This window comes from Hippocampus bargibanti, linkage group LG13 (genome assembly GCF_051943395.1).
Source record: "Hippocampus bargibanti isolate YZ-2025 linkage group LG13, ASM5194339v1, whole genome shotgun sequence".
Taxonomy (NCBI): domain Eukaryota; kingdom Metazoa; phylum Chordata; class Actinopteri; order Syngnathiformes; family Syngnathidae; genus Hippocampus; species Hippocampus bargibanti.
Genome location: NC_142746.1, coordinates 21331041 through 21348494, shown reverse-complemented (window position 1 = coordinate 21348494; position 17454 = coordinate 21331041). Strand labels below are relative to the sequence as shown.

The 17454-nt window shown below is 36.8% G+C and overlaps 2 protein-coding genes across 2 annotated transcripts in view; both read right to left on the bottom strand.

Moving 5' to 3' along the window:
• Window positions 1-3441, bottom strand: part of adam12b (ADAM metallopeptidase domain 12b) — a 48988-nt gene extending 45547 nt beyond the window's left edge. Inside the window, exon 1 of the mRNA XM_089012477.1 lies at window positions 3011-3441. Within this exon, the coding sequence (XP_088868603.1) occupies window positions 3011-3122 (112 nt within the window). The 5' untranslated portion in view covers window positions 3123-3441. The remainder of the gene's footprint in view (window positions 1-3010) is intronic.
• A 717-nt stretch (window positions 3442-4158) lies between these two features.
• On the bottom strand, window positions 4159-13772 carry LOC148889701 ((E2-independent) E3 ubiquitin-conjugating enzyme FATS). Its single transcript, XM_089012612.1, has 6 exons — window positions 13744-13772; window positions 11042-11129; window positions 10121-10280; window positions 8140-8143; window positions 7355-7454; window positions 4159-4188 (listed from the first exon to the last, which is right to left on the bottom strand). Exons 1-6 carry the CDS (start codon window positions 13770-13772, stop codon window positions 4159-4161), a joined length of 411 nt encoding a protein of 136 aa, XP_088868738.1.
• Between the last annotated feature and the right edge of the window lie 3682 nt (window positions 13773-17454).

Genomic DNA, 17454 nt, shown 5'->3' with positions numbered 1-17454 from the left:
ATTGAGCTTGCTTTTGCGCAAATATGAGAACAGAATCGGCTCACTGATAAACGGTTGACATGCATGAGGAAAAACGGACCGAGCGATACATCATAGCGGAAAAATACAAAATGTTAAATTATTTGGACTGCTGTTTTTTTATCGCCACTGCTGATAAAATTTGATTTATGTGTCCATTTTATTTTGCTCTGACTCCAGTAAAAAATATTGGATTGATTCTTTGTCAACCTACAAACACAGCACAATATTTTTTTTTCTGAAGTAGGGGAAGGAAATTATCTTTGATTTAATCACTACAGACAATTTCATGGACGATACGTTACTGCGTAAAGGTCTTAGGTCAACGTTGGATTTTTTTGTTTCAGCGCTGCTGTAATGGTTGCGCATAACTTGAACGTCAGTACGAAGATTACAGGCCAACTGTTAGCAAAAAAATCTATAAAAAGTGTCAAATTAGCGCTTGTTTTTCAGTTGCTAGGCTACTACCTGGTTCACAGATCGGAGGTTCTATAGAATAGATAGAAAGCTAGCTAGCTAGTAGATAGCTAATAGATAGCCAACAGATAGATAGATAGATAGCTAGATACCTAGATAGATAGATAGATAGATAGATAGATAGATAGATAGATAGATAGATAGATAGATAGATAGATAGATAGATAGATAGATAGATCTACAGCAAAAAAACAAAAGTGAAAAATAAAAGAAAAAACAAAAAAAGGTTAGAAAATGGATAGAAAACAGTGAACTTAGACTCGTTTCAACTTTGATAATTCAAAAGCAGAGTGTAGACTGCAAGGTTAAAATATCCCATCAATCAGGCTCCACAAATAACCCGCACAAGTCATCTGTATACTTGATGCAAAAAGCTATCAACTCAGCTAAACAGAAGACAATTGATGAGGAACTAGGTAAAATTATCACAGAGAAAGCACCTACAAGGGATCATTCCTCAAGTTGGTGAAAGAAGGTTATGTTCCTCATCAAGCGTTTTAATGCTGAGGAAACGGGACACTCCATTCCATCAAGCCATTAACGACCATCACAAAGGTAAATAAAATGACTTTATTGTACAGTTTATTTCTTTAATCATAATACTAGAGCACATTTATTATACATAAAATAAGGTATATTTTGTGTAGTTTTAAGGCGTAGAAAATTATATTTTATGGGGCCTGGGAACGCATTATTCTCATTTTAATGGTTTCCTATGGGAAATTAATTTTCGGGATACACACTTTTTGCCTTACACACTCTGTCTGGGAACCAATTAAGTTTGTAAGTCAAGGTCCCACTGTAGATCTCTACTGTCCAGACATGGCGGTGCCGGACTCTGCTATGATAGGTCCCTCAGGTTGGGGGGAGCAGAGGACTACTCCCTGCGGCTCTACTGATTGTTCCTATTGTCCTGACTAACGACTGGCCTGATTGCCCTATTTGCGCTGGTATGACCTCATCAGCATTACTATTCCTATGTTGTCTAAGCAGGCTGTTGTACGAAGGATCCAAATTGAACCTCACACCACCATATCGGTTTAGTGAAGGATTTAGCTGTTTTATGAAAATCGCTTCTTTTACTCCCCTTTCAAACCCTTAATGTTCTTTCGCTAATATTTTTTAACCTCAGTGTCGTCAAATGAGTGGTTGCTAGCTTTTAGGTGCGTATGTACCTAATTAGTACCTAATATTGTGGCTGAGGTGTGAATTGGAATAGCGCCATGACAAACAATCCACAGAGGCAACTGAGTCGATATCCCGCTGATATCAAAGAGAAGTCTCACGCTGCCCTACTTTGCACTATTTTTTTACTGCACGCTGGTTGCATTCACACTTGGATCATCTCCTTCCTGCCAGTGAAACTTTTAACGACTCCGCCGGGATGATGATGTGAGCGCTTTACATCTGGATAGGATTCTTGATGATGTTGGGTTAAAAAATAAATACGTTTAAGTCAGGATCGATCATCTAAATGGGTTTGACACAAAAAAGCCCACCCTGAAATATAATAATAATAATGTATTTCATTAATAAGTGCCTTTCAAAACTCTCAAGGACACTTTACAGTCACAGGATTTTTTATTTGTTTTTGCGGGTGAGCAGCGGCAGCCACACGCACCAGTGTTCACTCAACCCCGTAGTAAAATGAAGTCAGAAAATAAAAAAAAAATTAAAAAAAAAAACACTGCAGCATGTTGGAGGCATGCTTTGACCACAAAAAAAATGTCCACAAATTACTGTCAACCACTCAAAGTTATTATTATAACAATTAAAAAACATATAGTGGCGCCTGGGGATACAAGTGTTTCAACATGAGATTCAAATCATGTTTTTATTATTTTTATTATTTCTTCTTATTATTATTATTGTTCTTTTGACCTCAAAATGGCGCCGCGAGTGGCTGCCTTTCCAGCAGCTCATGTATTTTACTACTTTTAGAAAAAAAAATAAATAGTTTTTCATCCTTTCATGACTTTATTTTTATTTTTTTCATTTTTATTTTTATGATGATTTTTATGATGGTTTTTATGATTTTTACGATGATTTTTATTTAGATTTATTTTGATTTTTATTTAGATTTTTATTATGATTTTTATTTTGATTTATTATGATTTTAATTTTAATTTTAATTTCTATTACGATTTTTATTTTTATTTCATTATGCTTGTCATTATGATTTGTGATTATGATTTTGATTATGATGATGGTGATTATTATTATTATTATTATTATTACAGTACACACGACAGGTCTGTCGCTCCGCCCCCTTGTGGGCAAGGTGGGCAGCACAACGGCCATTCAATTCAAGTGTGACAAACTGTTTCTTTTTAATTAAATTACTTTATGTTTTAATACAGCAACCGGACAATATTATTTCACCTACACTCCGAATCAACATTTTCGGGGGAATATCATTTATTTATATGGGAAGTGACCGTAAAAAAATCAATACATGGCAGAACAATAATGTAAATGAAGTGTTCCGGTAAGTATATATGCTGCTTTCACTTACCCTCCAGGGGGTTGTAACTCGTAATGTCAGCAAAAGCGATAACCGAGGTCAGGCACCAGATGACAGCCGAGACGAGAAAGCCAGAGTTCTTCCTCCGGCGCGACATTCTCATGCTTCAAAACGGACGGAAAGTCTCCGTTCGTGACTTGTAGCCCAAAACAAAAGCGGGAATGGCGAACCGTTTCACGGCAAAAGTGCAAAACGGGGACGTCCAAACTTGTTGAATCCACCAGGCTCCCCAAAACAAAGCTGCCACACCGAGAAGCTGAGGAAAAAGTTGGATTTTGTCTGCTGGTGGGGAAACATGGGTTAGCTTTGTGTTTCCGCGTGGGATGGTTGATGGAGCGTTGAGGACATGACAGATGGAATGGCAGCGAACAGCGAGGAGCGAGGAGCGAAAGAAGGCGACCAAGTCAGCGTGCAGAAGAGTGTGGCGGATGACTACCAGTCAGCTCTCAAAAACAGCATGCGGTAGACAACCAATTTGAGCCATGTGAGGAGGCCGCGTGGTCCTAGCGCCCGTTAAATCACAATCAAAATTCTCTTTTTCTCATTAAAAAAACCATTTTATAATAATAATAATAATAATAATAATAATAATAATAATAATAATAATAATAATAATAATAATAATAATAATAATAATGCGATTGGCTGGCAACCAATTCAGGGTGTCCCCCGCCTCGTGCCCGAAGACAGCTGAGATAGGCTCCAGCAACCCCCGCGACCCTAATGAGGAATAAGCGGTACGGAAAATGAGATGAGATGAGAATAATAATAATAATAATAATAATAATAATAATATCATATCATTTCTAAGCACCTTTCAAAACTCTCAAGGTCACTTTACAGTCACAGCATAAGTTTTTCTGTGAGTATCGGCAGCCACACACGGCAACGTTCACTCAACCCGGAAGTAACTCAAATAGATAGAAAGCTAGCTAGCTAATAGATAATAATAATAATAATAATAATAAAATAATAATAATAATAATAATAATAATAATAATAATAATAATAGATCGCGAATAGATAGCTAGTTAGATAGGTAGCTGGCTCGAGAGATAATAGCTAGCTAGCTAGGTAACCAGCTAGCGAATGTAAATTTCTCCACTGCGAGACGAATAAAGGTACATCCAACAGCTTCTTCATTTTTGCAGGATGTGGTCAAGAGGTCTCTGCCGAAGAAGAAAAGTAGCATTACTGATACCCCCTTCTCCCAAAAAAAAAGACCAGAAAAAAAACAAAACAAATAAACAAACAAAAAAACAAACAAACAATCTAATCACTGAAGACAATCATAATCTCCTTTGAGAAGCACCTTGGCCACGAAGCAGTGAAATTGCCTTTTCACTCTATATGTGGTTGTGAGGCGCACGCAGGTAGGGGCAATCACTTTACTATCTGAGCGTTCCGTCGGACAGCTGTCCCAGCTCATTTTCAAACCATCTCCTCCTAATCCCCCCCCCCCAAAAAAAAACTAAATCCAATTTGATCAATGAAGTGTGAATCTTTTTGCAGTTCACGTAAGGTCATGTGATTTTTTTGAGAGCTGGCGAGTGTATCCCACTGACGAACTTGGCTTACGAACTTAATTGCTTCCCAGACAGAGTGTGTAAGGCGAAATGTGTGTATCCCAAAAATTTATTTTCCATAGGAAACCATTAAAATGAGAATAATCCGTTCCCAGGTCCACATAAAACATCATTTTCATACTTTCTAAGCCTTAAAACTACACAAAATATACCTTATTTTATGTATAATAAATGTGCTATGGTATTATAATTAAAGAAATAAACTGTACAGTATAATAAAGTCGTTTTATTTACCTTTTTGATGGTCGTTGATGGAATGGAGTGGCCAGTTTCATCATCATTAAACACTTGATGAGGAACGTAACCTTCTTCTTTAACCATCTTGAGGAATGATCCCTTGTAGGTGCTTTCTCTGCCATAATTTTACCTTGTTCCTCATCAATTGTGTTCTGTTTAGCCGGGTTGATAGCTTTTTGCATCAAGTGTACAGATGGCTTGTGCGGGTTGTTTGTGGAGGCTGATTGATGGGATATTTTAACCTTGCAGTCTATACTCTACCTTTGAACTATCAAAGTTGAAACTCTCTCACTGTCGTCTGCCTGTCTCTTGAATGTTTAAACTACCTCCCCTCACTGCTGCGTTCTTGACCAATCATGTGGCTTTAACCAAAGACTGGGGGCGGGGAATAGAGGACAAAAACAGTCGGCTGCCATTTTGTTGTTAGAAGAACGGGCTCGTTGGCGAATGAAACATCACTCATTGAGGCAGCTCCGTATACGAAAAAAAGTTCATATGCCAAGATAATATTTTCATAAATGTAACGTTCGTAAACCGAAAAGTTCGTAAGCCAAGGGGGTTCGTAAACCGAGGTATCACTGTACTTTAAATTCTGTTTATAAAAATTACAGTTAAATTACACTCATTATGAAGTGATTAGTGTTAGAGTGAAGGACTACAACAATATAAACATTCATTTAATTATGCTATTTATTTTTTAATAATAAAATAATCATATTTAAACCATAAAAATGGGTTCACCTTGAGTAATAAACTATTGTTTCCCCCATAGGCGCACGCTCATACACGTACACACATAAAAAAACACATTTTAACGACCGTATGATATGTGTGTCCCCTGAAAGGCACTCTATAAATCTATGTTAGCGCTGTTAGCGCTGAGAGCGCTTAACACATTTATGAGGACGCCGAGCATGATGGAGTGCTTTCATGCGGACTCTTTCAATTTCAGACGCGGTTTTGACAGCCTAAATTTACGTGTGCACACCAGTACAATTAAAACGCAGGATAAGACTGATCATGATATTTTAGCACACAAAAAAAAATGCATTTTTGAATATTATTTATTAGCGGTGATAGACACTGAGTACGATGAAAGATTCATTTCCAAAATCACGTTTTGTGATCTAGGAAAGAAGGAATATGATTTTTAGCCAATGTAAGGAAACATAAATAAACTAAATTTGCCATCTTTTCACTTTTCAGAATCAGAAAGTCTTTAATAGTCCCGCAGTGGGGACATCTAGCTGGCTAGCTATTAGCTATCTGTTAGCTAGCTAGTTAGCTTTCTATCTATTTGTTATTCCAGGTTGAGTGAACGCTGGCGCATGTGGCTGCCGCTGCTCACCCACAGAAAAACGGATAGCTGTGACTGTAAAATGACCTTGAGAGTCTTGAAAGGCGCTTAGAAATGAAATGTATTATTATTATTATTATTATTATTATTATTATTATTATTATTATTATTATTATTATTATTTGCAATCTACAGCAGAAAAAAATTAAACGGGTGGAGGTCCAAAAGAAAAAAAACAAAAACAAGAACAAAGTATTTCATGTAAAAAAATGACAAAAGACTGAACTGTATATCTGCACAAAAAATGTTCATAAAAAGAACTGTAAGTAGTGCAAAGTATATAAATACAGTATAAAGCATTTATGATACAGTATATGTAAACTGGATTTAATCTACACAAATCCAGGTTTTCATTAATTTTTTTAAGTATTAGATTATAAAACTTCTATTTTAGAGTCAAAATTAAGTTTATTATATAAAAATTATGGCAAAATTATCTTTTAGAGATAAAATAAAATTGCTTGACGACCTTGTGTTTTTCCCACTACTGATTTGTCCCTAATCGTTTTCCGTAGTCGCCGATATAAATTAAATCTTAATATTATACACGGATATTTAATTTTATTTATGAAAAATATATAATATGAGTCATGCAGAAAATCATGAGCCATAATATTTGACACACATTCGTAGAATCGTGAGATATCGTGAAATATCGTCGACAGATTATTGCACTCCAATTCAATTGGGAATAGAGAGTGACGATTTGACTTTTTAGCAATGAAACAGCGCCATCTGCTGGACGATACAAAATATTCTGACGTCCAATGTGACACCGTTTATACATCGACAAATCTATTTCATAATTATATCACTAAATGTTGCGTTTTAGGGCGACAAATTACCCTCACAAGTAAACAAAAGACAGAAAATAGGAATGTGTGTGTAACTAATAGTACGTAACTTCTTGGAAGATAATTTGTCGCAACCACTTTAAGTCATTTTTTATTGGTGTTTTGCATTTGAATAAAAATATCATGGGTATTTTAGATGCTATAAAACGTTTTTCTGCTGTCAGTTCGGAAACAAAAAAGTGACGTCGGTTGTCCTTTAAATGAGAGGCATCCCGGTTCCTCATAAATCGAAGGCATGATGCCTTCTTTAATTATTCTTAAATATAATTTCGATCGAACGGTATTAAAAAAAAGCATCCACCTTCTTAAAGAGGTGTGCACGCAGTCTGTTGGCCTGTGACATGGCTCTCTTCTCCCCCTCTTGCTTTTTCCTTTCCACCTCAGGCAGCTTCTTGTACGTCCTGCACTCACACACACTTCGATTAGGGAATACAGTGAGACCTCAACTTACAAACACCTCAACTTACAAACTTTTCGTCTTACAAACGTCAAATTTATGAAAATTAAACCTTATAATACGCACTATTTTCATAATACACACCCACCACGGCTGGCGGAGTGATCTTCGGCGGAAGCACACGACCGAACAGCACCAGAGGTTAAGTTACCAACAGTCCTTATGGAAGGTGACTCTCCTTCCATAAGCCAACAACGACCATAAAAAAAGTAAACAAAACTTTATTTTCCAGCACAGTTTATTTCTTTAATTACAGTCCTCATGTAATGCGCCTCTCTTTCAAAACAGCAATTCTCTTTGACCTTCGACCTCCAACTCCATTCCATCAAGCCATAAATGACCATCACAAATGTAAATAAAGTGACTTTATGATACAATGCAGTGTATTTCATTCATTACAATACAATAGCACATTTATTATACATAGAATAAGGTATGTTGTGTATCACATACATAACATAAGGTATGTTTTAAGGCTTATTTAGTTGAAAAGTATATTTTATGGAAACCTGGGAACGGATTATTCCCATTTTAATGGTTTCCTATGGGATTTTTTTTTTTGACATACACACTTTTCGCCTTACACACTCTGTCTGGGAACCAATTAAGTTTGTAAGTTGAGGTCTCACTGTACTGCAATGTGGGGACTTATCTGGAAAACAGGTGTTATTCACAAGACTCCTTCTTTCATCCTTTATCATGCCGCCGCCGGTGTGTTCGCAGATCCCAGCGGTCAGATAGTGTCACCTTTGAAAAAGTTACAATGGCTTGCCAGCATCTGATTGGAAGGGAGTGGAGTACATTTTGTGTGTGTGTGTGTGTGTGTGTGTGTGTGAGGGGGGGCATGTTGCAGATAAGGCGCATGAAATGTTGTTCATATCTCCTGTTATGACATCCAGACATTGTGTATGTTTGACATATTGTGACAAACACGCACGATGTGATGAATGAACTTACATCTGCTTTACTAATGAAGTGATACGTCGGCTTACGAACGCTTTAGCTAACAAACTTTTCGCCTTACGAACATTAAATTCGAGAGAATATAATCTTGGCATACAAACTAGTTTTCGGGAAACACACGGAGCACCATAATTGCTGGCGGACTAGTTTTCCACACCCACTTTCTTTGAGTGAACTCAGTGCATGCAGACGTGGTTTGTTATTGAGTGGATACTTTTGCTTTTTTAGGACCGAAAAAGACCCCACCACAGGCTAGTGTTAATCCGAGGTCGCGCAGAAGAAGGAGCGCATCGAAAAACACGAACAAGGTGTGCGTTTGTGTGACTTAGCGTCCCAGTACCAGTATGCTAAGTAGACTATTGCTGACTATTGTAGACTGTGGCTTAGGGTGTTTCTGTGTTGTCTAAGCAACAATCTCCAGCAATAGAAGAGGTTGAAATACTTCTGTTTCTTTCCTGTGGATTAACAAAAAGCAACTTGCAGGGGACAGTGGGAGTGAGGGTATTATCTCCGATAAAGCACGGCAACTTCACTCTGATATCATCAAGAGGTAACTACACAAAAGTAAATAAAACGACTTTATTATACATATACGTATTTATTTATATTTAATTAGAATCCAAGAGCACATTTATTATACATAAAACAACGTATATTTTGCATAGTTTTAAGGCTTATTTAGGAGAAAATTATGTTTTATGGGGACCTGGGAACGGATTATTCTCATTTTAAATGGTTTCCTATGGGAAATTAATGTTTGGAAAACACACTTTTCGTCTTACACACACTTTCTGAGAACCAATTAAATCCGTAAATTGAGGTATCAGCAAGAATGTAGCTAAAATTGATGAGCAATTGAATTTGAAAGGTTTGCAGTTGACTATAGTTTATCCAAGCATACAGAAGTTAAAAATAATATTAAACAACTGAAATTGTGCGGTTGCATAGTGTGCACACCCTCTACGCTAACTGCCGGTAGCTGCATTCAGAACGAGGCAATCACAATTCAAATTCAAATTTTAGGTGTCAAGTTTTTCTAAAACACTCACAATAGAAAGTGTCTTTGAGAGTTTTGAAAGGTGCTTATAAATGAGATTTATGATGATGATTATTATCATTATCATCATCATTATCATTATTATTATTATTATTAGTGGCGTGAGTTTATGTTACTTCCGGGTTGAGTGAATGCTGGCGCGAATGGCTTTATCACGTGACTGTAAAGTGTCCTTGAGAGTTTTGAAAAGCGCTTAGAAATAAAATTCATTTATTATTATTATTAAATACATAAAAATAAAATCAAGTATAGGTGTCCTTGTCGGATTTTCCTGACATTTTTTTTTCGTTTCTCTAAATCGTCAACAAGACGTCGTAGTTTACACGATTTCAATCGAGCTGCAATGCAACGTAACTGCCAGCAGAGGGCACGGTTGGACAAATGCCAGTCGTCCTTTCAGTGTCGAAATGAACTCGTCCACATATTGAACCGTCATAATTTCCCCTCCGGTGTCTTGTAACTGCTTTCTAATAAAGTTTCACTCGAGGACGCAACGCCATATCGAGTGTTATCAGTGTGTAACAAGTGTAAAAAAAGTGTTCTAAAAGGATAAATGAACACAGTCCTGGAGGTCAGGGGTCAACGCTCACCGCTTAGCGGATCCGGTGTGGTGCACCTCCTTATTCGGACGCTTCCATCTTGCGTTGGGCTGACGTTCCTCCTCTTCGCCGTTCTCCTTCTCTGCTCCATCCTTCTCACTCGAGCCAGAGATCGTTTGATAATGTCTGGCCTGAAGAGCTCCAAAGCCTCCTGGTGTAGGGGGTAAAGGTTTGAGAAGAAAAGATCCGGTGACATCTGTTTGCTTATTGGTGGGAAGAAGTTCAACGACTCTTTGACACTAATCTGCCTGCATCAAGATGAAGTTAAAAATATATATATCATATCACATCACATCACATCACATCACATCACATCATATCACATCACATCACATCACATCATAACATATCATAACATAACATAACAACATAACATAACATAACATAACATAACATAACATAACATAACATAATCTAATATAATCTAATCTAATCTAATCTAAAATATATATGTATTGCATTGTATTTTGGACAGCCGCCCTCATCTCAAGTTCATATAACTCCAGAGCCATATACTTTAGGAATTAACTCTTTTGTTTTGAAGAAAGAAGATAGTCTAAGGTTTCTAATGCTGTATTAAATCTTAATGTAGTCCTAAAACTCAATATGTTGTGAATCCTGGAATTCAAGTGACAATGACAAAAACCCTGGCAGTGAATGAGTTAAATTAAAAAATTATGATGATGCCCATAGTGGGCTCAAGGCGGACACAAGGGTCAGTGCAATATCCATTGAATTGGAGGCTTAAAAGCGAAAAAAAAAAGGAAAAAAAGGGATTTCATTCTGAAGATGGACCGGATTACTGACATTCACATTCACTTCAATGGAGAAAGGCTTTTTGAGATGAGACTATTTTGTGCAGAAGCCGGGCAATACATTTTTATGTCTTTCCGGGACAGCAAAACCTCGTACTTTGAGACTAAGGGGTTCAGGTGAAGCTTCCAGAGTGTTTGTTTTCGAGTAGAAACGACAATAATCCATCTCGTGACTCGTTGGGGACCTGACAGAGCGCCGATGCGCATGTGGATTTGTCGCGGCTTGGAATTGAAGCGGATTGACGTAGGACTTTGCTGCTGTGAAATGTAAATGTATCCACTGCAAGACTCATAAAGACTAATCCAATTTAATGAATGAACGAATCAATGAATGGATGCATGAATGAATGAATGAGTGAGTGAATGAATGAATGCATTAATAAGATTGAATGAATGTGTGTCTTTTGTTGTGTCACATTATTTGCTATTTTTATTCTTTTGTTGTTGTTTTCACTCCAAGATGGCGCCGCGAGAGTGTCTACCTTTACAGCAGCTCCTGTATTTTGTTTTTCTACTTCTTCCTTTCCTTTCCTCTTCCTTTCGAAATGTAAATTTCTCCACTGCCAGACTAATAAAGGGCTAATCCAATCCAAAGGAGAAGATGGAAGAAGCCATGTTGAAAATGACCATCACCACCACCAGCAGCAGCAGCAGCTCGTAAAATGAAAAAAAGAGCCGTCGGCAACGTTGAGCGTGGCTGATGAATAATGCAGAAGATGACTGCGCATCTGTCCTGCTTCTGTAATTTCCGTTCTTGCTGCTTTTATGGAACATCTCCACTGAATTCACATTCGGGATCGAGACGCTGAAGAAGGCCCACATTTGCTTTCTGGGGTTTTTTTTTTCTTCCTCGCTGGGACATCTGCGCAAAGTCATTGTGCAAAATATGAAGCCATGCATTCAACGCGGCTATAAATAATGACGCGGATAATGGCTCGGTGTCATGAACTGTCACCCGCGCTTGGTGGGCAGCTGATGTCGCCATAACGTCGCCTCTCACCAGAATGTCTTGACGGTTTTCTTTTCAAAGACGTTGGAAAAAGGGATTCACAGATTATTTGGAAGGGATTTGGAGGCCAAAACAAGGCCGTGATAGAAAAAAAAAACTATGTATGATTGAATTATGACTTTTTTTTTTTAATCATAAAATGCATTATTATTATTATTATTATTATTATTATGGTTGTGTGGTTAAAAGAGGGAAATGCGATGACATACTTATGTGTGTCCATTTATTTATACTTTTATTTCATCATTTATTTATCAATGTATCAATTTATTTATCCAACTATTTATTTATACAATTATGTATCTATGTATGTATTTATTTAGTTATCCTTTTATAAATCTTAATTATTATTATTATTTTGGTTGTGTGGTTAAAAGAGGGAAATGGGATGAGGAATGTGTGTCCATTTATTTATACTTGTATTTATCAATTTATTGATCAATGTATCAATTTTATTATCCAACTATTTATCCAATTATATATATATATATATATATATGTATTTATTTAGTTATCTTTTTATAAATCTATTTATTGATCAATTTATTGTAAACATTATGCATATGTGTATTTCTCTATTCATCTCTCTATTTATACATCTATTTTTTTTTTATCAATTTATTTGGTCATTTTTTGACAAACATCTACTTTAATGGATGCCCAATAAGGATTACTATACAGCTGTACGTCATTAAGCTACGGTACCTTTCGGGGGAAAACTGCCTTGGGTAACTTTCCAGGTCATTTGACCTTTCAGGTAATGATGTGAGTCGATGTTTACTTCACCGACGTGAGCTGTCAATCGCCTTCCAGCTGTCGAAAATCCTTTCTTCTATTCCTGCTGCGATTATACAAGATGAAAGAATGTGGCGGGTCTCCAGAGTGAAACCAATCACACTCACCGTGTTCATCACATGTGAAAATAGCACTTGATTATCACCTTCTTCGCTTGACGCTTTTATTCCAAGCCGCAGCTGAGATTCCTTCTTCCTTCTGGCGAGCAGACTTGACGTGAGATCAGTTCGCAGCAAACGGTGACTCGCTGGCATGTGTTTCTTTGCCGTGCACGTTCCTGATTAGGCCCGAACATTGAACAATGGACCTCATGAGTGTTAAAGGACAACCGACGTCTCCGGACAAGTGGTGTCCCTAATTTGTAAAATGGCTTCAAATGACTTCTACTGAGCGTATTTTACAAAGATTCCACCGCATATAGTTGTATTTTACGTTTTAAGACTAGCACTGAATATTCAGGAAGTCTTGTTTTTGAGTTGGTGACGAGTCCGTACGTGACGTCACTGAAGGAACGCCCCTGACCGAGAAAAATGACACATTGTAGCAGTCCTTCCATCACATCAATTCATTTGGCGGTACTTGGCTGGTCTGAAAACGTCATGTTGCACCAAAAAGAGCCAGAAGAGGGCGACAAAGCTCCATATAAGGAATTTATCAGCCTGTGGAAACGGGCTGATTCATTCCTCACACGGAGCTTGGTCGCCATTTTCTGCCTCTTTTCTGGGACGCTACATTGCAGTCCAGATGCCTCAAAATGACACGGAAGGACTTCCTTAATCGATCGCAAAAATGTATGCTTTCCTCTTCAGAACTATTTGAATCATATTCATAACTGGATGTGTAACAAGAAAGAATATTCTCCCAATCTGAAGCCATAGTTTTGATTCTCCGGCAATGCAAGACGTCTTGGCGTGACGGGAATTGTCACCAACTCGAAAATAAGACTTCCGGAATATTCAACGCGAGTCTACGAATTTAGTGTGGATCAATCTTACCTTTTTCCAAGTGTCAAAATGGCAGCCATTGTCCATTTCTTTGTGAAACTCTCCCTTCATTGCGTAGCGTTAAATCCGATAAGATAACGGAATGAATGATATTGGTCATCCGATGCTATCTGGCTGTCTGCTAAAAAAAAAAATAAAAAAAAAAATAGCTCATCTCTTTGCGGATGTGAAACAGAAAAAAAACGTTGAGAATGTCAAGGAATCCTTCAGCCAAATTTTAGGTCAAGCTAGCTTGAATTTTTTCCTCGGGACGCTTGAGGAGTTAAGACCTGCGAAAGGCAGCAACAGCTCATGTGAGGCTCACGTCGCACAGCGAGTGACTCGCTCTCAGGTTGCCATCTTGGCTAAAGAGCTTCCTATTGCACACCTGAATATTAATGAGTTGCTGGGAGAAAAAAAAGCAGTTATATAATAATAATGGTAACAATAATAATAACAATAATAAATAATAATAATAATCATAATCATCATCATCATCATAATACTAATAATTGAATTGGATGTACCTTTATTCATCTTACAGTGGAGAAATTTACATGATATATACTACTACTACTACTACTACTACTACTACTAATAATAATAATAATAACAATAATAATAATAATGGATTTGATGTACCTTTATTTGTCTCACAGTGGAGAAATTTACACAATAATAATAATAATAATAATAATAATAATAATAATAATAATAATAATTTTATATTTAAAAAATATATTATATATAATATATACTAGTACTACTACTACTACTACTACTACTACTACTACTACTAATAATAATAATACATTTCATTTATAAGCGCCTTTTAAAACTCTCAAGGTCACTTTACAGTCACAGGATAAGTTTTCTGTGGGTGAGCAGCGGCAGCCACACGTGCCAGCGTTCACTCAAACCGGAATAACTCAAATAGATAGAAGCCACCTAGATAGCACGATAGCTAATAGTTAGCTATTATCTAGCTAGATAGTTAGTTATGTTCATTTAATAGCGGTTTTGTGAACCCACAATGACGGACAAGGAGGAGAAGAAATGGATTTGGTTACAGATATACTGTTAAGACGGACTTTTCAAAAATAAATGGACATCATGAAGGTTGGACATCTCGGAAGCTAGCAAAAATAGCAAATACTATGGCAAATTTATGTAAGTTATCATGAATCCACACATTCATAGAACAGTTTCATGACAGTTTCAAGTTATTTCCTGGCCAATGGCACCCTCTAGTGGACGTGTAGTAATATCACACCACACTCACGGCTAATTGATTCAGACGTAGCACTACTGAAGGCCTAGGACTGATACACATACAGTTTAACCCCCCCACGTTGGAAATCGAAAGAACTAATGAAGATCTATAATATTTAAACCAAACTTTAGCTCACTAAGCCTTTGTAGATTAGCCCTAGCACGATTGGGCTGCTGTACTGCCCCCCCCCCACCACCACTTAACAAACCATCTGTGGATGAATTGATGATCTCGGGGGGAAAGAAAACTGGAATAGAGTCAATGTTGTGGCTTGTGTTCCCTCTGGCGAAATATTGATCAGGGGCACGGTTTGAAGCCACCACTGGAACGATCATTAGCGCGATAGATATCGTTAGTGTCAAGATGTGCTGCATTGCGCTTCTATGAGGGGGAAAAAATGTCAGGAATGATGAATTCGGTTGCTAAGGTTGCTTAAAACTGTTAAAGGTTTTAATTAAGGCGAGGCAAGTACGTATTTACTTGAGTTTTCCAGCTGGGGCTGCTGAGCAGGTGTTTTGTATGTTGAATGGATTTCAACTTACAACCATTTTGAATTCTGTCGTAAGTTGGATGTTACCTGTATATGATTTTCGGATGTGGTTGGAAATAACAAAACATACACATGCGATTCGAACCTCGGAACTGTGTAGCAAACGTGCTAACCGCTACTCCAATGGACTACTTCGTATTCTCCACAATTGCATATGCTGATTTTCGAGAAAAATGCATACTAGATGTTGAAGGTGAATCCGCTTGTGTTAAAAGTGTGGCCAACCGTGACAGTTTTTTTGGCTCGGCGGATGAGACGAACGTGGAAGCGACGCTTTTGGCAGCCAGTACAATGCGGCGAAAATCTGCAGCCAACAACGTTGACGAACAACGAGCCCGGCCAGCAACCTAAAATCAATTAGAAACAGTCAGATTAGGCAAACATTCTTTGAAAATATAGAAAATATGAATGAACGGGCATATAATATGAGATACAGTGATACCTTGGTTTACAAACTTCATTGGTTCCCAGGCAGAGTATGAAAGGCAAAAAGTGTGTATCCCAAAAATTAATTTCTCATAGGAAACGATTAAAATGAAAATAATCCGTTCCTAGGTCCCCATAAAACATAATTTTCTAATTTTCTGAGCCTTAAAACTACACAAAATATACCTTATTTTATGTATAATAAATGTGCTAGGGTATTATAATTAAAGAAATAAACTGTACTTATAATAAAGTCCCATGCATGTTGTGTGGAGTGCGTAAGCGCATTACCTGCTCCAGTCGTTTACATTCGAGCTTGGATTTGCAGACTGTGAAGGGCACGGAGGAGATTGCATCGCTCTACTTGGCATTCATGAAAAATTGGACTTTACAAGCCGAGTCATCGGACACAAAATTCAGTCCGCCTGCATTTTTTGTTGGATCAAACTTTTTGTTTCTTGTATTTTGGTAACCTTCAGCTTTTCACGCTGATAACTCGATAAGATGTCTACTGTAGTAGTCACAAATGTCCTTGGAACAAGGGGAAAATATTTAGAACTGCTCTTGTCATGGTGCAGTGCAGATTTATACCAACGGAAGCAATAATAATAATAATAATAATAATAATAATAATAATAATAAAATAACAATAACATTAATAATAATAATAATAATAATAATAATAATAATAATAATAATAATAATAAAATAACAAAAATATTAAGAGTGATAATAATAATGATAATAATAGTGCTAATAAATGATCACAGCTCGGTCAAAAATTTCAAGATGGAATTTTATGAGAGTAAAATTATTTTTGTGGATTAAGGTACATTTTTGAAAATTAATTTGTTATTTCATTGTTTAGGTGATAAATTGTAATACGGGAAAAAACACAATTGTTTTTTAAAACTTTTTTTATGTGGTCTTTTTTGAACTGGAGAATTTAATATAGCATTAATAAAATAATTAATTAATATAGCATTAACAAACAAAAAAATTAAAAAAACGACCCATATCAGGTCAAGGTTGTTTTCTCAACATCAAAACATAATTTACGAATTAAAAACAAAATGGATTTTTTTTTCATCAAGGACCACAATTTTTCATTCGAAAAGCATGACAAAAATTCGAAGCAACAGACAAATGCCGCTGATGGAGAATAAGAAGTTATCATATTTAAAAGTTTCATGCTGTTGTATGCTTAGTCAACACGTGTGACTGGAATACACAATTGAAGCACAGACAACCAGGGGTCAATCTGAGGTCAACAGACACAGCTTGTTAAACTGCGAATCAACAAGTATTGCACAATAGTCTCCCCCTGAAGTTTTCAAATTGGAAAATTCCAACGGGTGAACAATATATCACAAGCGTGACGAGGACTACCACTTTGTTAATTCGTACTTTTCCATACGTATTTCTCTTTGAAATGAGTTTTTTTTTTTTTCTCTTTTTTTTACCCGCTCGCCGA